The 23,150-nt window shown below is 36.6% G+C and overlaps 1 protein-coding gene across 4 annotated transcripts; it reads left to right on the forward strand.

Annotated features, from left to right (window-relative positions):
- LOC140014777 (sister chromatid cohesion protein PDS5 homolog A-like) lies at positions 1-23,143 on the forward strand. Of its 4 annotated transcripts, XM_072066183.1 has the most exons (34): positions 1-361; positions 2,149-2,352; positions 2,460-2,641; positions 3,925-4,051; positions 4,156-4,374; positions 4,775-4,991; positions 5,069-5,214; positions 5,316-5,461; positions 5,558-5,707; positions 5,811-5,859; positions 5,947-6,138; positions 6,223-6,405; positions 7,151-7,305; positions 7,383-7,509; positions 7,648-7,797; positions 7,890-7,949; positions 8,157-8,293; positions 8,370-8,487; positions 8,616-8,747; positions 8,878-9,077; positions 10,995-11,151; positions 11,371-11,517; positions 12,158-12,211; positions 12,570-12,650; positions 12,816-13,433; positions 13,544-13,648; positions 16,426-16,505; positions 17,053-17,104; positions 17,230-17,310; positions 17,392-17,429; positions 20,771-20,836; positions 20,913-21,079; positions 22,068-22,450; positions 22,560-23,143. In XM_072066183.1, exons 1-34 carry the CDS (start codon positions 266-268, stop codon positions 22,602-22,604), a joined length of 5,064 nt encoding a protein of 1,687 aa, XP_071922284.1. In that variant the 5' UTR covers positions 1-265; the 3' UTR covers positions 22,605-23,143. The 4 variants fall into 4 exon arrangements, with proteins under 4 accessions (XP_071922284.1, XP_071922285.1, XP_071922287.1 ...); XM_072066184.1 differs by lacking the exon at positions 12,158-12,211; XM_072066185.1 differs by lacking the exons at positions 2,149-2,352; positions 2,460-2,641 and having other exon boundaries at positions 242-361.
- The last annotated feature ends 7 nt before the right edge of the window (positions 23,144-23,150 follow it).

Below are 23,150 nucleotides of genomic sequence, written 5' to 3' on the forward strand. Positions count from 1 at the left end.
ATTTGTTTCGCTTCTTTGTTCGAACCCACAAACGCAGAAGCGAATTACCACTAAACTTCGAACCCCCCCCCCCCCCCACCCCAACCCCAGTTTCTCTTCTGTCTCTGGGAAGAGCTTCTCTCACCAACGCAAGCCCAAAAACAGCTGGGAAACGTTTTATTTTGTTTTCTTCTTCTTACTGACTGTTAGTAAGAGCAGCAGTGAGGTGTGGTGCTAAAGTAGCAGTGGTTATGCAGCTGGTGAAGCAGTTGTGAAAATTACGGAAATGGCTAATCAAAAACTTCTGCTGCAGCTCAAAGAGCTTGGATCCAAGCTCGACAATCCTCCCTCTACTAAAGACTCCCTCATCAAGCTCCTTAAGGTTTCCTCCCGTCTTTTATTCTTCCCCCACCCCCCACCTCCGGAATTTTTCCTTGCTCTTGATTTTGCTCGTTTCTCTCGGTTAAATTTGGGTACTTGCTGATAAAAATTGCATTTTTTTCTTGGGGTTTCAGTTCCAATGGGTTTTTGGGGTGTTGCTTTTGCTATTCACTTGAATTAGGGTTCTTCATGCCTGCTCTGCGCGCCTATCTAATTGAATAGAATTGTGCATTTCCTTTGGACTTCTGGCGTCATTCATCAACCCTTTTCCTCCCTCAGAGAAAGATGTAAATTTTGAACCGTTGAATTTTTACTTTCTGTTTTTATAAGTGCTAAAAATTTGTTGTATATATTTTTTAAATGTTCTGGTAAAATTGTTGTTGTTCTTGTTTGTTAAAGCAAAAAGAACAAAATAAATGCCAAAATTCTCTGCTCAACTCACAGCGCTTTGTGCCAATTCAGTTAAATTAGGGTTCTTCTGTGAGTGAATGATGGAAAATTCTGCCATTTTTAACGTATCGACTTTTATTAGTCTCTATATGTATATATACGTATATGTAAATTGAAGTTCTTGACTTTTTTTTTTCTTTTTGTACTTTTCTCTTTTCAAACAAAAGGGATGTGGGATTCTAAACTTGTGCACCTAAGCTTGCTTTCGATGTCTGCATTTTTTGTTTTTAAATATGAAACCAACCAAAAGAAAAATTTTAAACCACTAAAGTGCTCCCTTCTGTTTTGTGATTGTCGTGAAATATTTAAGTTAAACTGAAGCAGCTCTTGATCTTGTCTTATCCTAACAGGGATAGTTCTTATTACGCCTTCTTCTCATGATTCATATTTTGCTTTTGTCGAGCACATGAGAAAGTTGAAATTACATATTTTCACTTTTAAGTTAAGAAAAATTTGCATTAAAGGTCGCGTACTTTGGGGTTGAAAGCTACTCTTTACATTTTGAAACAATGAAGACAAGATTTAGTTAGACTACATCTTACAAGTTTTTTTTTTTTTTGGGTGTGTTTGTAAGAGAGAGAGAGAAGCATAAAGCTTGGTGCTATCTTTAGGAATCTGGAACTCTTTTGAATGACTGAAAGGAAGGTTAAGATGTACGTCTTGGTTTTGAAGGAGAAAGGATTTGTAAAATTTATCATGCAAGTTACGTTAAGCTTATCACGAAAGTCTTTATGTGATTTTAGCTCAAGATTGCTGCTTGGCTAGTATAGTGATTCTAAGTAAGGGGATGTAGCAGGAGCATTTTACATGTAAAGATATGTTTATTTGTTGTTATATGAACAAAATTTCTGACCTCTTGAGTATGTTTTGTGGACTGAGGTATTCTCATTTTTAATTTATTTCAACTTGCTAAGAAACTATTCTTGTCTATTCTGTTTGCTTATCCTTATTGTTCTTTACACGACCTCCATCTCAAGTTATCCTGAGCAATATTGTCCTTATTGCTTGTGTTTCTGTGTTAATGATCTTCTGCTATTTACTGAATGTACAGAAGCGTTGATATTTTCTGAATGTCTTACTGCTTGTAATTTTCTTGCTTCTGGGTGTCTAACTTGGATGGCAGAAAAATCTGGGGAGAAGTTATAGACACCTTTCCGTACTTTGTATCTGGAGTACTTCATCTAACTTATATCCATTAAGGAGGATGTCTGTCTGAACCAATACTGTAAACATCACCCCCATGGTTTTGCAGCAAAACCAAGTGAAGTTCCTATAGTCAGTTGTGCAGATTAAAGCAGATCTTCAACTGACTGCTTAATGGCAATGTTTTTCTTGCAGCAAGGGGCTACCTGCCTCTCTGACTTGGAACAGTCACCACCAAAGGCTGTCATGGAATCCATGCAACCTTTTGTAAATGTAGTTGTCAAGCCTGAACTTCTGAAGCATCAAGATAGGGAAGTTAAGCTTCTTGTTGCAACATGTATCTGTGAGATTACTCGAATAACCGCACCTGAGGCTCCTTACACAGATGATATTCTAAAAGTATGTTTTTCTTCTACTCATTAACTGATCAAGCACTTCAATAATTAGCTCATGCGAGCGGTGAGCTTCTGTCATATAACTAGTAACGCCTCTCGTATCTGCTTCAGGATATCTTCCATTTGATTGTAAGCACTTTCGGAGGATTAAGCGATACAAGTAGTCCATATTTTGGGAGAAGAGTAGTCATTTTGGAAACTTTGGCAAAATATAGATCGTGTGTTGTGATGCTGGATCTTGAATGTGATGATCTTATCACTGAAATGTTTAGTACGTTTTTCTCTGTTGCCAGGTGTGTCTCATCTAATGCTTTACCATAATATTGAGGGTATTTTGTTTTATTAACCAGAGGTAGCTTGCTATGATACTCTAGTGTGGCATTTGGATAAAGAGTTAATTTTTTCTGAAGTATGATTCTTCACCATTGCCTTTGGGAGAATTAATTCCAGTCTTGCTTACATCTAAATTCAAATAATCAGTTCAACTTTTGCTCATACACTCACTCATTTACATATTCTGGTGACATGGTTTCCTAATTTAAACAAAGTCATTTCCCTCTCTTTTTTCTACTTTCCCCCCCTCTCCTGTGTGTGTGGCTTGCAAATTTTTCACTGTGACAATTTCTCCCTGTCAAAATGCACATTCTTTGGTTTTTATTTCAGTCTATTGGAGCTCTTGGGATATGTGTTCCAAAACATAAGAGACTGGGAACTTCATGTGGGAATCCCCATTTTTGTCTTTGCTTGTTTGAGAGGCTAATGTGTAATCTTTTATTTAGCTATAGATTGGTGGATCCTCAAATTAGGTGTCATTTTTTTTTATGGCGTACTTATTGTTATAGAATGTTGGGGCTTCCATATGTATGCAGAAGAAGAAAAAAAAGAGAGAGAAAGGGAAAAAGCACATTGAGTAGGTTCTCCCCTCATTTTTAAAGAAAGATGGAGAAATTAACTAAGGAGAGTTGGAGGTGGGTGTTAATGACCCTTTTAAGATGAAAGCTAAAGACAACTTTGAAGAAGCTAATTCATCAGTAGTCAGGGTTCTAAGCACTAAGTTACAGCCGATGACTGCTGAACTTGGGCTTTCGGATAAAGCAGTGATATTTTCATCTGGGCCATCTATATGAAACCAAAAGGGCTCTATATCTTGTACTTTTGCCTGTGATCCCGTTGCTATGAAAATACTAATAAAGGGTGTGGTATTCTAAATGCTCATGAACAGAAACATTAAACTAGAATAGTCGTTAGACTGAACAAAGTGGCAAATATCACGAGTGTTAAGCTATGGCTCAGAAAATTGAAGATGTCTGTTGGCAGGTCCCTAATTGAGTATCCTTGGCTGCTCTTGATGCAAAGAAGCTACTTGTGGTATTTTAGTTTTCAGTGCCTTATCAATGATAGAATGTTGAAGAGTATGATTAATATCTGGACATTCCTGTTCCTTTTAATCTGATTTCTGATGGCTAAATTATGGGTCCATAAATCTGATGTTTGAGAAACTTTGTGTATATTATGCCTGATTGATTCTTGATTCAGTAATTTCTGCTTCTTTTACCTTTTAATCCAACCTATGCAGGGATGAGCATCCTGAAAATGTTCTAACATCAATGGAAACAATCATGGCTGTTCTCTTAGATGAGAGTGAGGATGTCTGGGAGGATGTCATACTTAATGTATTGTCTAATCTAGGCCGCGATAAAAAGGTAAGAACAGATGCTCTTTGAACCTTAAAAGTATCTTCTGGCACAATAAAGATTATTTGCTGGTCACTGGAAGAGGAACTGACTGTTTGAAATTCAATGATCAGGATGTTACTACAGCTGCAAGGAGGCTTGCCATGAATGTGATTAAGCGATGTGCTGGAAAACTAGAACCTAGCATAAAGCAATTTCTTATATCATCAATGTCAGGAGACAGCAGATCATCGAAGTATCAAATAGACTATTATGAAGTTATTTATGATATCTTTCATTCTGTCCCTCAAATTTTATCAGGAGTCGTCCCATACTTGACAGGAGAGCTCTTGGTAATGAGATTGGCTGCTTACTTCCTGTGCCTCAATTTTGTACAATTTTGCTGCTTTTGATATGAAAATAAATAATCGATGAATCTCACATATTTGAGGAGCAATTCTCATGCTTGCGCTCATGAAAACCTGGTCTGGCTGAACATTCCTTGTGAAAATTGCTCAGTTTTTTTCATTTCATTTTTGTTCTCCGTAACATTTCAATTATAAGCTTGCAAAATTAGGTCAATTAAATAGAATTCAGGATATTTCCTGGTATCATGAGATGGAGATGTTATTTCTATTTCCCAAATTCAGATTTTCAGGATACTTCCTGGTGTCATGAGATGGAGATGTCATTTCTATTTCCCAAATTCAGATTTTGGATGAAATATTTAACCTTTTTGTTGTGCATTCACAGACGGATCAGCTGGATACTCGTTTAAAAGCGGTGAAATTAGTTGGGGATCTTTTTGCACTGCCTGGGTCTACTATCCCTGAAACCTTTCAGCCAATACTTATGGAATTTTTGAAAAGGCTCACTGATAGAGTAGTTGAGGTTAGAATGTCTGTTCTCAACCACATCCGAGTTTGTCTACTCTCTGATCCTTTTAGATCTGAGGCTCCTCAAATTATTGGTAAGGATTTCTGAATTGGTTATCCTGCATTTATGTATTTTAGCACGTTAGCTCTGATATAGATCTGCACATGCTAGCTGCCCTTGGTGACCGACTAATGGACTATGATGAAAATGTGCGCAAGCAAGTAGTTGCTGTGATTTGTGATGTAGCATGTCATGATCTAACATCCATACCTGTTGATACTATAAAGCTTGTGTCGGAGCGGCTTCGTGACAAATCTGTGCGTTTAAGCTTCTCTGTGTGCATATCTTTGAGGCCTGATGTTCCATTCATTACTTCTTTGGTATGACATGCTGATCTTGTTTCCTTTAATATATTCAGCTTCTTGTGAAGAAGTTTACCATGGAACGGCTTGCTGAGATATACAAGAATTATTGTATGAGTTGCTCAAATGAGTCCACAAAGAGTGATTCATATGATTGGATCCCTGGGAAGATATTGAGGTGTTTCTATGACAAAGATTTCAGGTATCCTAGCGTTTATTGATAGTTGCAATGTATCAAATCTTTATTCCTGTTTGCTTGTATTTTTCTCAGTTATACACATTCGTATTCTCTCTGCAGATCTGACACAGTGGAACCAATTCTAAGTCTGTCCTTATTTCCATCAGAATTCCCTGTTGAACATAAGGTTAAGAATTGGGTAAGATCCTTTGGTGGATTTGACAAAGTTGAGGTAAAGGCTCTTGAGAAGATATTGGAGCAGAAACAAAGGTTTGATATTCATACTTAAACTTGACAGAACACATTCCTAAGATGATTGTTTTTAAACTGCCTCCTATTATTTGAGACTTTAGGATTTCCTGTTTGATTTCAGGTTACAACAAGAGATGCAGAAGTACCTTTCTCTCAGGCAGATGTATCAGGTTTGAGTTTAATGTTTAGTTGTCATTTCAGGCTGAGAAAAAGTGATGGATTAGAGTGTTGATAAACTTGATTTTACTCAAATGCAGGATGGTGATGCTAATGAGATCCAAAAGAAAGTTCTGTTTTGCTTTCGTGTGATGTCTCGCTGTTTTACTGATCCTTTCAAAGCAGAAGAGAGTTTTCAGATTCTTGACCAATTAAAGGATGCAAATATCTGGAGGATTTTAAGAACACTCCTTGATCCAAATACTACTCCTACACAAGCTTCCAATTCCCGGGTGAGAAAACTATTTTAAGTTTATTATACTCTCTTGCTCATTTTTCAAGAGTCTTGAAATCAATCATCATAATTTTTTACACAGGATGATTTACTTCGTATCCTGGGCGAGAAGCACCGGCTTTTTGAGTTTTTGAACATATTGTCCTTGAAATGTGCAAATTTACTTTTCAGCAAGGAGCATACCAAAGAAATCATTCTTGAGGCTGACATCCAGAAATCTGCCGGAAATGCACAATTAATTGTGTCTTGCATGAGCATACTTGTGGTAAGAGTATATGTTCTTTAGCTGCTTCTAAAATGATTTTATGATTTTCAGTGGTCATACCTCTTGTGGTATTATATTTGGTACTAGCTTTAAGCTATCTGTTAGGGAGGAGGATTATTTAATTGGCATTATTGTACATTGGGGGCCAACTGTTCCAAATCCTAATCATACATCATGGGAACTACAGAGTTTTTAGTCTTTTCCATTTCAGAGTACAGGAAGCAGTTTTGTATAAATCACCCATCTTAACGAGTCAAAAGAACAAAAGCAGAAAAAGAAATGAAGGGCAAGTCTTGCAACACATTTTTCTGCCTCCAACTTGTAGCTTAGACATTTATATGTTTTGTTGCACAATGCACTTGCCAGAATTTTTGAAAAAACTATCATTAACTGCTGGTGAAAAGGAAAGGACTCCACATGGTTTGATTACTAAACAAACAGCAGTTCTTTTGACATGACTGAAAACTGTAGCATTTTTAATTGATGACAGACATTTAAAAAGTGGTGCCTTTGTAGCATTAAATTGCCAGTTCACTGTCTTGTATGCTTCTGATACTTTGTCAATTTTTGGTCAAGCAATCTAGTGATCACTTTTTGCGGCACTTTCAGGACAAAGTCAAAGCTGTATTTCCTTTGAACTGCTTTGTATTGTTCATGATTTTTTTTTTGGTTTATTGACACTATTTTGTACATTTTATTTTCCTTGAATTTTTCAAGCCAAAGCATCTTATTATTAATTCTGCAGATTCTTGCACGTTTCTCTCCTTTCCTGCTCAGTGGAATTGAGGAAGATTTAATTCATCTGCTTGACGATGATAATGAAATAATAAAGGAAGGTGTCTTGCATGTTCTAGCAAGGGCTGGTGGAGCCATCCGAGATCAGTTGGGAGTTTCATCAAGGTTTGGATGTCGCACTAGATAGTTTTATCTTTTTGGTTCAACGCTTGGAGTTTGTCGAAGTAATTTTTTACATGCAGATCTCTTGACCTAATGCTTGAAAGGATATGCTTAGAAGGTAGTCGAAGGCAGGCAAAGTATGCTGTGCATGCACTAGCTTCAATAACAAAAGATGATGGACTGATGTCTCTTTCTGTATTATACAGGGTTTGTTCTAGCATTTTGTTTCACAGACAGATTTAGTATTTGCTTGCTTTGCCTTTTGCTGATCTATTATGTTTTCTTTTTGTCTTGATAAATAAGGACACTATGTTCTCTGTCATCACGTTTCACCATAAATTGCAGAAGCTTGTGGATATGCTGACGGAGAAGTCACACCTGCCTGCTGTTCTGCAGTCTCTGGGGTGCATAGCGCAAACTGCCATGCCAGTTTTTGAGACAAGAGAGAAAGAGATTGAAGGCTTCATAATGAAAAACATATTGGAATGCAGCTCTGTATGCCTTCTAAAACCACTGTACTTTTCATTATGTTACTTCTTTGTTGCTTATTTCATATGAATCCTATCTAAAGTATTGTGCACAATCAGGCATCAGAAGATAGAGTGAAAGAATGTTTTGATGATCAGAGTGAACTTTGTTCCCTGAAGGTCAGTTCATAAATTTTAGCATGTTGTGAATGAGAATATACTGTATGCATGACATGTGGGCATAAATATGCACGCATGCACATACATATTTCAGCAAAGTGCAACATTTATCTGTAAAGCATTTTGTGGATACTCTATTTGCTACATCTGCTTTCATTAGGTATGATTTTGTGAAACTCGTATTTATTGTTGGATTTTCTCGTGCAGATCTTTGGCATTAAAACATTGGTAAAAAGTTATTTGCCTGTCAAAGATGCTCACCTTCGATTGGGAATTAATGACCTTATAGGAGTCCTTAAAAGCATACTCTGCTATGGTGAAATATCGCAAGAAATTGAATCGAGGTAGTGTGAACTTCCATAGGTAAAATGTTTGTTGTATTGTTTCCTAGTTTATATATATATTGGTTTCATTTGGCAGTTATGTTGACAAAGCCCATTTGAGGCTTGCCGCAGCGAAGGCTGTTCTTCGTCTTTCTAAGCACTGGGATCATGAGATTCCAGTCGATGTCTTCTATCTAACCCTGGGAATTTCGGAGGTGATATATTATTTGATGCTTTACTTGAATAATGTAGAACAGAATTTACCAGTGCTTGTTGGAAGTTTCTGGACCCAGTACTCTTTTAAGTTAATGTTCTGTTTTTATTTCACCCTTCATGTTCTTAGGCAAGTTTTCCTGAAGTTCGGAGACTCTTTCTCAGCAAAATATATCAATACATAAAGGATAGGCTCTTGGATCCTAAATATGCTATTGCATTTTTACTTGACATGGGATCTCAGCAGCAATTATTGGAAGAGGTGTAGTACCATGCTCATGGCCATTGTCATACATCTTGCTCATTTATTGCATGTTCCAATTTCCCACATCTAAAAAAATGGTTTTGAGTTCAATTCTTCATAAATTTGTGCCTGCTAATGCTTTTTCCAGGAACAGCACAACTTAATGGATATCATCCAAATGTGTCAGCAAGGGAGGGCACGCCACTATTCTGCACCAAGTGATGCAAATACACCACCACTTTATCCTGAATATGTTCTCTTGTACCTGGTTCATGCTTTTGCTCATAACTCGTCATTTCCTAATCCTGACGAATGCAAGGATGTTAAAGCGTACGAATCTTTTTACAGGTACAATTGGTTTCTATTCTGTTGCCACGTCAGTTATGCAATCCCACAGAATTGAGGGATTAAGAATTGGGAGGGAAGACTGTTGTAAATCCCCCCATATGTAGTTCTACATTTTTACCCTATTTTGCTACTCCATTTTATTGATGAACTAACTTCACAGTCATTTATCAACAGAATTGTTGATTTTTTTTTTCCGAGAGATGGTTTATTTTACTTTTCCTTGTAATTTATTCTGGCAAGATGGATATGTGAATGGAGATCTATAAATGCTCTAATAACTGCGGCAAAATATAAAGCAGAACATAATAAGCAGTTACTATAATATTATGTCTGCTCCATCACTGTCTAAAATGTATACTAAGCATGGAAGCTGAATTTATATAGGAGTCAAACCAGACAAGGGACAAACTGAATTAGAGTCAAATTTCCTAAATAATATCCACTGGCTCCTGACTTTGTTAATGTAATAAAGTGACATAAAGAACAACTTGTGTGATTTTTGAACATTTCTGCCAACTGGTAGAAACTTCCTTCATATTGTTACGAGGATTTCCGATAGCAAATCTTAAATGACCTCTTTAATGTCCGTCTGAGCTACTAAGGTCTCTCCTCTAGTTTCTTTTCTGAAATTAATATGGCATCTCACCATGCCCTATTAATGAGATCTCTCCCCATGCCAATGTCAAACAAGCTCTTAATTACAAGATTAGTCTTAGTAATACTGTGGAGTTGTAGGTTATAAAAAAATATAATCTATCAGAAAAGTTGTTAAAGCTCCTTGAAATTATTAGTCGTGGAGCTTACTGTAATCTCAGCCATGGGGGAGGTCTCTGTCATAGGGATGTACTTGAGCTAACCTGGTTTAATTGTCCGTGACATGTCACATACAAGGATCTGTTGATCTAGTGAATCAGTAGCACAAATCAATCTTCCATTCACCCATAATTTACAATCATGTGCTCACATGTAATTATGCTAGTGATGCTGTGCAATTACTAGGAAGCAGATCTACAGCTGCTGATACGTTGTGTAATTTGCAACCACTATAGGCATGTTAGTGTTTCTTAGTTAATTATCAAGTCTACACAAACTAAAAACCAAAAGTTCAGTGGTAAGTTATGTTTAATCACTTGTCAACTCATATAACTATAAATTACCATGTTTAAAATATTCTAATCAAAATACTCTTTTTTTTCCTATTATGTAAAGTTTAAGATAATTTTTGTCAGCCTATGCTGCCATTTTCCTGATCATTTTGATTGTTTGAAAGGCTTTTAAGTAGACGAACTTGTCTTGAAGCACAGAAACTAGGACGGAACCACATTTCTCAAGAAAAAAAAGCCCGGACAGTGATCCATAATCAGCAAATTAGTTAAGAGGGTGACAGTCTCTTTGTGTTTTACAAAGCGTGATGCTGTTTCTCCAGCTACTTAACCTGACTCTCTTTTGAGTGGGGCTCAAACCAGTTGTACCTAAGAAACTAGGTAAACTTTAGCCTATATCCTTTTAGGAAATAGCGGGCTGATAGGAAATTGTAGCACATAGCTTTAATTCATAACTAACTCAGGAACTCAAGATCGGAACGGTATCCCCCTTAATCCCCGTCAGGGGAGGAGAAAGAATTCCTTAATTCATTATTAGATCAAGAAGGACTCTTTTCTCGTATCTTATGCATACCAACTCCTTTAGGTCCTAAGCATGAAAAACATTTATTGGAATCACAATCTAATGATAACTCATTCGTACTATACTGCCAAGTCCATCAACCCCAACACAGAGAATGGAAAAAAGAAAAAACATTTACCTGTTGCTTGAAACTATATATGGTTTCAAATTGTTATCATTCAATTTGAGGAACCTTTACACATGTTTGCTATTCAAGATGTTTGCTAAACAAATTTATCTGTTCTTTACTAGGCAATTGTACTTTTTCCTTTCAATGCTGGTGCATGGAGATGAAGATGGAAAGTCTGACATTGATATTAGCAAGGACAAGGAAAGCCTTTCTGCAATAATTTCCATCTTTGAAAGCATCAAACGTTCTGAAGATAACGTTGATTCTACAAAATCCAAGGTTGGATAGACTATTAGGTCGTTCTTAGGCTGGGTTCGCAAATATTGCTGGTGGGAAAAGGAGAGAAGTCTGAAGTTCAGTGTAGCCTGATTAATACAAAATATATTTCCTGTTAGGATATTTTGACACCTAATGAAAAGAAAAAGGAGAAAAATAACATTAATGACGTGAAACTGCCAGTTCATGTCTGCTTAGTAATATGTGCATTTTGTGTGGCAGAAATTATATGCTATATGTGATCTTGGCTTGTCAATTACGAAACGTTTAGCACCAAAACAAGAGGATCTTCAGGGCTGCAGTGCACCTGTCCCTCTGCCTGCAGTACTATATAAATCAAATGAGACAAAAGAAGGCAGTGACTCAGTGGTATGTCATTTATGTGGACTATTTATATCTGCAGTTCTTCTCTTTCTCTATCAATTTAGTTTCCCAATGTAATTGCAGATCTTGCCTTGGTATCTGCACATCTCCTTTATAAGTCCTAAATAAACATACGAGTGAGAAGAAAACAAGAGAATGTAGTGCATATGCCTTTTCTGATAAGTCGACTTGACTGTGATGTCATCAGATGGAAAAACCATGTAACAATTTATTGAGAGAGCCTTTTGTGAGTGGATTTTGAGATTTACAACCTGGTTTTAGTTAAATGAATTAGATGTATACAGTGCCTAACAAAGACTGGAAAAAGATAAGCTGGACTCGGAGATCATTACAGTAAAAGTATAGGATCCATTTAATGCTGTAAAGTCTTTTTGATTGGATACTGAACTCCAATAACTTCAGAAACCGTTTGCATTAAACAGGAAATTCTTACCTAAAAAAGAAATGGATAAAGAGATAAAGTTCCATATGATTGTCACTAATATAATTCATGAAAAGTATAGTGACATCAGGACACGGAAATCCATTTTCCAGAATCTTAAATAAAATGTCTTTTGTGATTGGATATTGTAACATAAAATTAGTTGGGAGTTCAATAAATTCATCCACATATTTGCTTTCGCAGACAAGGGAAAAAACATTAGTTGACATGGAAGGGACTGTAGTTGCCCAACAAAAAGTGAGTATAGTCTTGAATATTTGACGTATATTTTCTACCGCACATTGCAGCAAGTCTTTAAAGATATATAATCTCACATGGAGTGCTCAATTCAGAATATCCACAATTTTTTTCAACCAATAGATGTCTTCCAAATTAAGCTAATTTTAATGAGGGCCTCTTCAGTAAACGGTGGTTACCTAACTCGAATCTGGCTCATATGAGGTTGTTGTTTCATTGCTTTGTCAGTCCTATTTCTCCAGTTTATAAGTTTGTTCAACTGATTCTTCTGTTATGTGTGTGTGTTCTTTTTTTATTTTTTATTCTGACTAGTTCTGCTGCACCTCATGTTGACGTCATTTACGCATTGTTCAAATAGGTTGGTGAATCAAGGACATGGTTGGCTGATGAGAGCGTTTTGACATACTTCCAATCCATTAAACTGGAAGCTAATAAAGCTGTAAGATTTCTTTATATCTCTAGTTGTAGTTGTTGCTTGAACTATAAAATCTACTACATAAGAGAAAAAAGAAAAGAAGAAAGTCATCTTGGGGCAATAAATACTTTAGGATTTTCAATGTCTCGTCTTGATTGATTTGTTTGTGGCCTACTATGTCCATGTCAGGTTACTCAGGAAGTTGTTGAAGATGAGAGCATGAAGGACAGTGAAACTGATGGCAGTGAGATGCCTTTAGGAAAAATCATAAAGCGCCTTAAAGCTAAAGGAGCCAAGGCAAGAAGAGAGGTGAAGAATGAATCTGCACAATCTGTTCAGAAGAATGAAAATGATCTTGATATCTTGAAAATGGTGAGAGAAATAAACTCAGATAATTTGGGTGACTCTAGCAAGTTTGGGTCTAGCAATGGCCACGAGTATGTGTTAAAGGAAATGAAAGCAGATCGTAAGCTTCAGAAAAGGAAAACAATGTTGGACGAATCAAAAAATGTTCCTGTTCCAAAACGCCGGAGATCATCTTCTAGCTTGGTTCATAAATCTCCTGCTAAGAATACTTCGAAGGAGGAATTGCCATATTCTGAAGTGATGGATGAGGGTTTTAAGACTGGTTCAGAAGAGAGATCTTCACGTCAAAAGATGAACGAACCAGAAGAGTCAGACTTGCTTGTATCGTGCATTCAGAAGGATTCAAATCCAAGCTTCCCGTCAAAACATAAAGGAAAGCGTTCATTTAGGGGCCATGACAAGGGACATGAAGCTAGATTGCTTGGGAATGATGAGCAGAAGGTAACCCTCTGTCATTCAAGAAAAGTCCTGACATGCATACAAGCTCAAAGTATTGCATATTAACTTCTTTTTTTCTCCATTTTGTCATATTCTGCCTTCACATCCTGCAGAAGTATAAGAAAACCATGGATACAGATAGTGATGTTGCAACTAATAATTCCAACTCAGCTGCCACCAAGAAGCAGAAACGTCGAAGTGTTGCTGGCTTGGCCAAGGTTAGCCTGTTGTCTCTGTTCTTTGATCATTCGTTGAACTTTGTTTGGTGTTCATCAAATAAGATTTGCTTTGTCAAATTTCAACTCTGAACTGCTATTTCTCTTCTTTTTTTTTCCCTGCTGTCATTTATCATTTGACAATCCTGAAATGAAGACTTACTGTCTTATATTTTCTGTGCATTATAATAGTCATTGCAATGGTATGTAACTTTCTCTTAGATAGGAATAAAGTTACTTAGACTTGCTTTTGTTGTTGCTATCGTTTATAATAACTTGCGACTGCATTCTTTGTTGGTGGGATTATCATTTCCTTGAAGAGATTCATGGAGATTATGTGTTTTGATGGGGGCATGTGAATTGTGCTGCTGCCAGTACGGTTGGAGTTGAAGGGTGATAGGATGGTTTTTAGACTCATTCTAGGCTGAAAATTGCTACTATGAATATAGTCTTCCTATATATGCTCATTTCTGTTCATATGCAAGGAAATAAATTTTTATTAAACAGTAAAAAATCTATCTGCTCCATGAACCACATCATACATTATCCATTATTGTTATAGTCTCTGAGTTATACCCCCATTATTAGCTCAAGCATTTTGAGCTAATGTTTTGTGGAACAATATTCTCCGAGTGAACCTCGTTGCTCCAAACTCTTTGGCAGCTAGTTTGAAGTTCTCTCCATTTAGCAATCTGATCTGATTGAAAATATTGCTTTGTTTGGCACAATCCTGATCTATTCCTGGGTGGAGAAGTAACAGAGCTCTCTGTGTGAGAAATACTAAAGGTTCATTTAATTTGGTGGTTGTCCAAATAGTGAAAGAACAGTTTTGAACTCTCGCAGTTAAGTTCATAAGTCTCTAATATGACAATGAATTGTTTTTTGTATGCGAGTTTTGTTACAAGATTTATTGACTAAGCGGTTGCTTGAAAAGAAGCCATGAAGACAAGAAGCTAAGAAAACTGGTGATGGTACAATGGCATGCGTATTTATACACTAATACATTCACTGTATGGTTGATTTGGTATTTGTCCCCAGAAGTACAACAACAGAGTGAAACATGGAAAGTACCTCTCTTGTACTAAAACTTCTGGTATTTTTTGTTTCCTTTTTTATTTTAGATTAATATAGTAACATTTGCACATAACATATAGGCAACAGTACATGATGCAAAAGTTTATCTTCCATTGGATGCTTGGGAACCTGCTATTGAATTTTGACGTGTACTTGAGCATATCAAAATTTTGAATTTTGGAGGCTTGCCAATCTTTTATGAATCTGAAAATTTTGTGTTTGAGTTAAACATCATAGTGCCACCATCATATAGTTGTTGCAGTGCTGTGATTGTCACCAAAAGGGGTCTTAAATATGACCTATTTCTTAATATAATAAGGGGTGCTGTGAGATGAAATTGTTGATTCTTAATTAGATATCAAATTCTAAGTCAAATAGGATAGGTGATGTCTCTTTCTATCATATAGTGTTAAAGAAAAAGTCACATAACCTAATCACTTGCCTAAGTAAAACAGATGATTTATGAATAATTCGTTGCTCATGATTACCTTTGACCTCTTGCTTTAATAGACGAAAAGAAAAGGCTTTTTCTTTGCACTAAAAAGTACCTGGTTGTAGTATTGATATGGAATAATTTTTGTTTGAATTAGCTGCCTTGTGAGATCTGTCTCCAGTCTTTGTAAACAAGTACTTTGTATTTTTAAACTATTCTGGCTGTGTTGTCATCTCCTTAGTCTTAGCATGCCCTTCCCCTACCCTGACTGCTCTTATGCTTGTTAAGAATGAGTGATGGGACTTTGTCCCTAGTCACAAATATGGTGACATAACTTTTTTATTCTTCCCCCCTGCCTTGCTAATAAGATGTTCACATCTTAAAATATCCTATATTAGAATTGGAGTAGGTAGGAGGCTTGCCAATTAGAATAGCATGTAAGTGGTATGTCAGCCTTTGCAACTAAGAACCTGACAAAGTTTTAAGATTGTGGCTTAGCTGTACTCTTGTCTAGCAGTTAAGGCTTGGGATGAATCCCTTATCTGCTGTTGCCTATCCGCTGCAAAAAGAGTTTGCATATTGAATGTGACATCTGCTCTTCTCTTAGCATGAACATGATTTAGATTCTATATGTCCTTTTTTAATTCTTAAGAGAACACCTTCCCCCCTCGCACTACTCTTCTTTTTCTTATTCCTTCTTTCTCCATATATTTTGAGCATACAGTGATATAGTACACAGTTCATTCAAAGCACCCAGCTCTCTCTACTACTCAATTTCTAGTGATATGCATGCATAGATAGATTTTCAGTTCCAAAACCTTCTGCTGTGCGGCTGTAGTATGGTATTTTTGTAACCCTTCCATCTGAAGGTTCCAAAGTCGAAGGATAATGAACTTGTGACAACTGAGAAAACATAAACCAAGATTTTTGAGTAATTATACTTTGTTCGTCGTCAAGCATAATTTTCAAGTAATATTGCTCATTATTATGCTCATTAGCAGAGTATGATATGCATATTGTGACTGCAAGAAACATACTCCAGCATCATTGGAAGATAATTTGCAAGTATAGATAATACCTGCTTATACAGTAGGAACGTTCCTACTGTACTACTACCCAAAAAAAAAAAGTAGGAACGTGTTGTTTCATTATATTTTTGTACTACTTTTTGAATAATTGCTGCCAATTTTCTGTTTGTGGCCTCATTGCACCAGTATCAGGCCTAGTTTTTGCTAGTTATTATTGACTGACTGTACTTTGTGGGATGATATAGTGCTCCTCAAAGGAAAGTGATGCATCAATCGGAGACTTGATTGGCTGCAGAATAAAGGTTTGGTGGCCAATGGATAAAAGGTTAGCACTATCTTCATTAGAATCAGCAATGAGTTAAGGTTTGTTACTATTCTTGTTGATGTATTGGAGAAAATATAACAGTGCTAAAGCAGGAATCGTGTTTCCTGTTTTTTCAGTTCTTTTATAGTGTTTTGATGTTGTGTGATTTATGCTTGTCTTTTCCGTTAAGATTTCATTGTAAAAAAATATGATAATATGCTTAGCGTGTATCTTTCATTGAAAAGCATTCTTGGGTTCCTCATCTTTCCTCTTTCACTTCTAGTGGGCTTTGGTACTTACATTACCCTTTCTTGTCAAATTTATTCATATCTTCTTGTCAGATTATCTTCAAACACGTATTGTTCTTTAGTCATTCAAGCTCTTAATTAGTTTATCAGTTACCCTGATTTTTCTTTCTTTTAAGTGTTTCATCCTTGTCCAATTATTCTTACATGATCCACAAAAACTGAAGGCTTGGATATTTTAATATTTTTCCTGTTTTAAGTTTATTGTAGTGGATATGGTGCTGCAAGACACCTGCCTTGATGTTTTGACTGCTAACCTGCAGGTACTATGAAGGTGTTGTAAAGTCCTTTGACACGGAGAAAAAGAAACATGTGGTAAGCTGCTTTCTTAGTTCCTTTCATTTCCTCCCACTTAGGAGGAAACTTCTGTCTGTCTTGCAATGGAAATAATCCAGTGCATTGGTGGGTTTGATTTGGTAATTACCTGTTCCTTTAAACAGATATTGTATGATGACGGAGATGTTGAGGTTCTCCGGCTGGAGAAAGAGCGCTGGGAGATAATTGACAAAGAGCAGAAACTGGTAAAGTTTGTTGTTATCCTTATGACACTTTTTTGAGCAACTTATCCTGGATATTTATCTATTAATGATCTCTGTTTGCAGCGATCAAAATCATCAAAGAGATCAGGATCTAAAGGAAGGTTAGTTCTTCACTGGTTACATTTGTCAACTGGTATTTTGGGAGGAAAACATCTAGTCACTGTATTATGAGTGACCAACTAGTATTTATAGGAGTACAAACCTAACAAACTATTTACAAGAATACCCTTACTAATTTATTATCTACAAGAATACTTATATTCTCTTAACACTCCCCCTCAAGTTGGAGCATATATATCATAAGCACCCAACTTGTTACAAATGTATTTCACCCTAGAGCCCCCTAAACTCTTGGTAAACACATCAGCCAATTGATCTACAGACGGTACATGAGATGTCTTGATGATCCCGTCAAGTAATTTCTCTCGAATGAAATGACAATCAACTTCAATATGTTTTGTCCTTTCATGAAACACTGGATTAGACGCAATATGAACATCCGCCTGATTATCACACACTAAATTCATAGGCTGTTTATGCTCAAACCCAAGTTCAAGTAATATGCTCTTCAACCAAACCAACTCACACACAGTGTGAGCCATAGCGCGGTATTCAGATTCTGCACTTGATCTGGATACAACTGTTTGCTTCTTACTCTTCCACGACACTAAATTACCACCAACAAACACACAATATCCTGTAGTCGATCTTCGATCTGAGACAGAACCAGCCCAATCTGCATCACTATATCCTTCAATATCAGTGTGTCCATGATTTTGATACAGCAACCCTTTTCCAGGAGCACTCTTAAGATACCTGAGAATCCGTATAACAGCATCCCAATGACTAGTACGAGGGGTATCAAGAAATTGACTCACAACACTCACTGCAAACGAAATATCAGGTCTCGTTACAGTGAGATAATTTAATTTACCCACAAGTCTTCGATATTGCTTAGGATCATCAAGTAATGCACCTTGATCTCCTGCTAATTTCACATTGGGATCCATAGGAGTATCTACAGGTCGGCAACCTAACATCCCAACTTCACTCAACATATCGAGTACATATTTCCTTTGACATAAATAAATCCCATATTTAGACCGAGCTATCTCAATACCCAGAAAATACTGTAGATGACCTAAATCCTTTGTCTGAAAGTTTGCCTGCAGATTGGATTTAAGTTTCTGGATCCCCACAACATCATCACCTGTAATCACAATATCATCCACATAAACAACTAATAAAATTTTACCAGCATTAGAATGCCGATAAAATACAGAGTGATCTACTCCACATCTTGTCAGACCGAACTCCATGACAACACTACTAAACCGGCCAAACCAAGCCCTCGGAGACTGTTTCAATCCATATAAGGATTTTTTCAAACGACAAACCAACTGCGGATTCTCCTCCTGAACAACAAATCCAGGAGGTTGTTCCATATATACCTCTTCTTCCAAATCTCCATGCAGAAATGCATGTTTCAAGCCCTCGGAAATGTGTTTTCAGCTTTGTCTGTTGCTTGTTTTTGGTTACTCCAATTTGTTGTGACTTGCATTTATTGGTTTTTTGTGCATGTACTTTCATTTTAGTGTATTAAAGATTGTCTTCTTGGCTGCAACAAAGAATATTTAGTTGCAGATATAGAGAATAAGCAATTATAGGACTCTTGCCAGCAGAGAGAAAAAAAGGCATCCATCAAAAACCAAAAAGTACAAAAAATAAAGTTCATGGGATTGTATTCATAGCTGCATGACTGCTAACATGAATGGCCCAAACTAGAATCTATTGCAGGTGCTGACTATCAGCCATCTATTGAAATGCCTGCACTGCCACGACACATCAATAATACAAATCTGATCATGATATATGGAAACTAGAATTTGATGATTTTTTTAATCCACATGGTTTATCTTGAAGGTAGCTTGAGTCAGATAATAATTACCGCTGCAATCATAATAGATTTGTTTATTTCAACTCATTTATGAAAATTGGTGCAATTGCATTTCCAATTTCCTAATGAGGATCTAGATTGGTCAAATATATGCTTCAAGTGCCTTTTAGAACCAGCCTTTTCCCTTTTGAAGGCACATTGTGTACTTGTCTGAAGCCTACTGTGTGTAATATCTAGGGAAGTTTCTTTAGTAATAAATCCATCCAATTGATGGATTTTATAGGAAGACTTTAACAAGTCCAGTATCTGGTTTCTTGTCGAAGATGGAAATGGATAGCTGTATTCACTTTGATTAAATGAATTTATTCTAGAAAAGGAAAACATAGAAGAAAAGGTTTTGATTGAAACCAAATAAGGAATTGAATTGATATTGGTTTCCAACTTGAGCTGGGAATTATTCCTGATAATAGCTTTAAGCTCACTTTTGGTGTAGATCCATGCTATGCTTTCACTTGAAAATACATAGCTTGACAAATGGATGAGGATATACCTCTTGATTCATTTAGACCCATGATGCTTTTGAATAATTACACAAATTTGTGCAGGAATTGTAGCTTTATGTTAGATTAACAGTATATAATGGTCATATTTAGCATTCTGTAGCATAAACTCTAGTTCAGAAAAGTGAAGAGAAGGGTCGATTTCAAAGTTCTTTGCAATCCTCATTCTCCAATACGTGGGGATCAAGGAATAGATGCTAAGAACAACAGGAAAAAAGGTTCTTGTCCAATTAATTATGTTTTAAGCAGCAAAAGGTGGAGCTAACTCTAGATAGCATTATTTAAGTTGAATAAGAACATGTCAATCTTCAACTTGATGACAAAAAAAGCCATGTTTTTCTCCATTTTGTCTTTCAAAGACATTGATTTATGTTCTTGGGAAGCTTGAGAACCAACTCATGGCATCAGTTACGAATGGGAGGAAATGCGTAAATAAATAGGAAGAAACACTTGAACCAAATGGATTACTTTTGGGTATTAGCTCATGTCAAAGAAATCTATATCATTTTCATCTATTTTCTTATTTATTTTTTTTAAATACTGCTTTTTTTTTGTTTTGTGTGTGTTGTGGGGGGGGGGGGGGGGGGGGGAGGGGTGCTGCCAGTGGCGTTCATCATGGTTTTGCAATGATTCTCAGGAAATCTTAATGATGCCTGATCACTTTGTGAGGTACACAAGTGAGTTTTCCTTTTTCAGCGTCTCACGTCGAAAATTTACAGCAGCTTGCACTTAGCATGCCTCCTATCCATTACCATGGCATGCATACAGTTATTACATTTTTATTTAAAGAATTTATTGTTCGTTTGATGATATAGTCTGAGGGCTTTGTTACTGTTCTTTCTTGTGCAAAATTAACATGTGAATGCCAAGTTGCTTTGTTAGTCTTTGATATTATACTGTCTTCCTTCTCTGTACATGTGCTTGCATTGGAATAGGATGTGAATTCATCCTCAATGATGTACTACTGATCTTATTGACTTTTCAGGTCTAAAACTCATCAGAAGAGGAAAGCTTCAGATGTCTCAGGACAAAAAGAGAAAATTCTTGACTTGTGAGTCAGATATTGCACTGCAATTATTATGAAAATAGCCCCACATGTTTCATCAGCTTTTGAAATTGATTGACAGGTCACCATCATCTCAAGCAAGAGGCAAAAGAACCCCAAGGAAAAATGTAAAGCATGGAAAAGCGGATGTGTCAAAGGATCAAGTACAGGCTTCTTTTGAGAGTGGAGGCAGTCCAAATTTGCCAGACCCTGTACCTGAAAAGTCTGAAGATGCAGACTCTGATGAAGGTTGTCATTTTTTTCCTTTTACGCCTTGTGTTCTCAGGAAGTAAATTATTTAGTTACGACTTAAGCTGTCAATTTTTTATTGAAGCATTTATTTTTTTTAAATGACATAACCAGTCCTGTTGGTTTTCAATTGCAAAAGTTTCATTTGATAAATATAAATGGTACAATCGGGATAAGGATGCTTGATTAATTTGAGTCATTTCGTTGTTCCTCCACGTGGATGGCTATGCCAGGTTTTCCTGGCCATTAGATAAACTAACCAGTATGGATCTGTAAATTTACAATAAGCTTAGAACCAAGATGAGTTAGTTTTATAGATACGTCTTTATGGATAAGGGTATTTCTTGAGATATCACCGAGTGTGAGGTTTATGGGCCTTAGTGGGACTGTCTTCTTCAGTTTTTGTGATGTTGTACAAGTTTGTAAAATATTGTGTTTAATGATCTGGGCTGAAGAATTAAGGAATTGAGGAAGCTAGGAGGGAAGGGAAGATAAACTCCTATATATAGATTCAGCTTATGTAGCGCTTACGGACGACTAACTGAGCTATTACAACTGTGAGTAACTAACTATTCTGGCAATATTACAAATTTTCCTAGGTAACTTCTTTAAATGATGATCCAGCCTTGATGATCTGATAATGAACTGTTGATTATGAAATTTTATGTTCACATTATTGTGCTTGATGGTTTGGATCATAACATTGTGTTAATGATCTCATGTTTCATGGGGATTCAACTGTTAGGGGGTATTTTGGTAAATATGGTAGCTGCTGAAAATGGGTTTCAGCTGTGGCCTGTATAATTTTGGTTCAATTTACTTGATGTCTCAATTTACTTAGTTTGAAAATTTTGTTTTGAATGCATGTTTAAGAAGTTTGTTTTGCTTGTTATATCTTTTTATGTCAAATAATAGCTAGTTGCTTTGTAAAGGACAGAGTGATGCTGTTTGTGGTTATAATTCTCAGTATGTTTCATGACTATTCCAGAAAGGCAGCAAAGTGTTGGTGGGGAGAAGGGTTTTGCGAGTAGCGAACAAAATGAAAAGGATGAAGGTTCAGTTTCTAAAGGAAAAGAGGAAGAAGATGCTGAGAACATGTCAATTGACTCGGACAAGGCCCAGGAAGAATCATCTTCTGAAGCTAAACCGGCTGAGGGTGTAACTGAATCCTTGCATGGTGATGGATCTGACAAGGAAGAGGTTTCTTCGTCAGATGAAGAAAAGAAGCCAGCAGTGACAAGGGATGCAGTAGAGAAATCAGATTCTGAAGATGTTCATGGAGATGATGCGGGTATATTTGGTAAAGAACAGCATATGTCTGATGAGAAAACTGGTTCTGCAGACGAGGAAATCTCTGACGATGAACCTTTGGTACTGAATACTTTTTGTCTTTCTGTTACATTATAATAATGTGTTCTATATCCCAGCGAGTACGTGCTCTACATTCTGATACATGTATATATGTATATGTTGTATGCAGTCTGCGTGGAAGCGTCGAGTAGGGAAATCGGCTGAAGGCAAATAGGGCAGCAGTAATGACAACGTTCCTATAGATTCTCATGTGTCATTTTGTAGAAGTGCAACATAGACAAATATTTCATTTTGACTCAAATCAAGTTGGTGCAATCCGTACAAGCCTGACTGCGCTGCTAATGCTCTTAATGATATTTCAGTTGACAGCTTACTTCAAATAAATGGTCGGAAGTATAGTTTCCTGCACAGGATTGTAGCATTGCCAGAAGCAGCAGATTTTATAGGACATAAGAAGAGACATTTCTGTATAGATGCAGGAATGGATGTGCAGTTTGAAATAGATCAGCAGTTGTCGAGAGTATTTTGTACAGCTACAATTTGGCATAATGTAGTGCAGCTGGGGTTGTTATGGCTTAGCTTTTCATTTGTATATTCCTAGCTAGAGCTAGCTAGCTTAAAAAATGAGACTGATGTAAGTAAGTGCATGCTGTTACCTGAATTCATTTTTGTAGACACACCCCTCCGTCCGTCCAGCCAGCTATGGATGTTGTTATTAATGTATTGGAGCATAGACTGTGTACATTTGTGGCCCGCCAGC

This window comes from Coffea arabica, chromosome 9e (assembly GCF_036785885.1).
Source record: "Coffea arabica cultivar ET-39 chromosome 9e, Coffea Arabica ET-39 HiFi, whole genome shotgun sequence".
In the NCBI taxonomy this organism is placed as follows: Eukaryota; Viridiplantae; Streptophyta; class Magnoliopsida; order Gentianales; family Rubiaceae; genus Coffea; species Coffea arabica.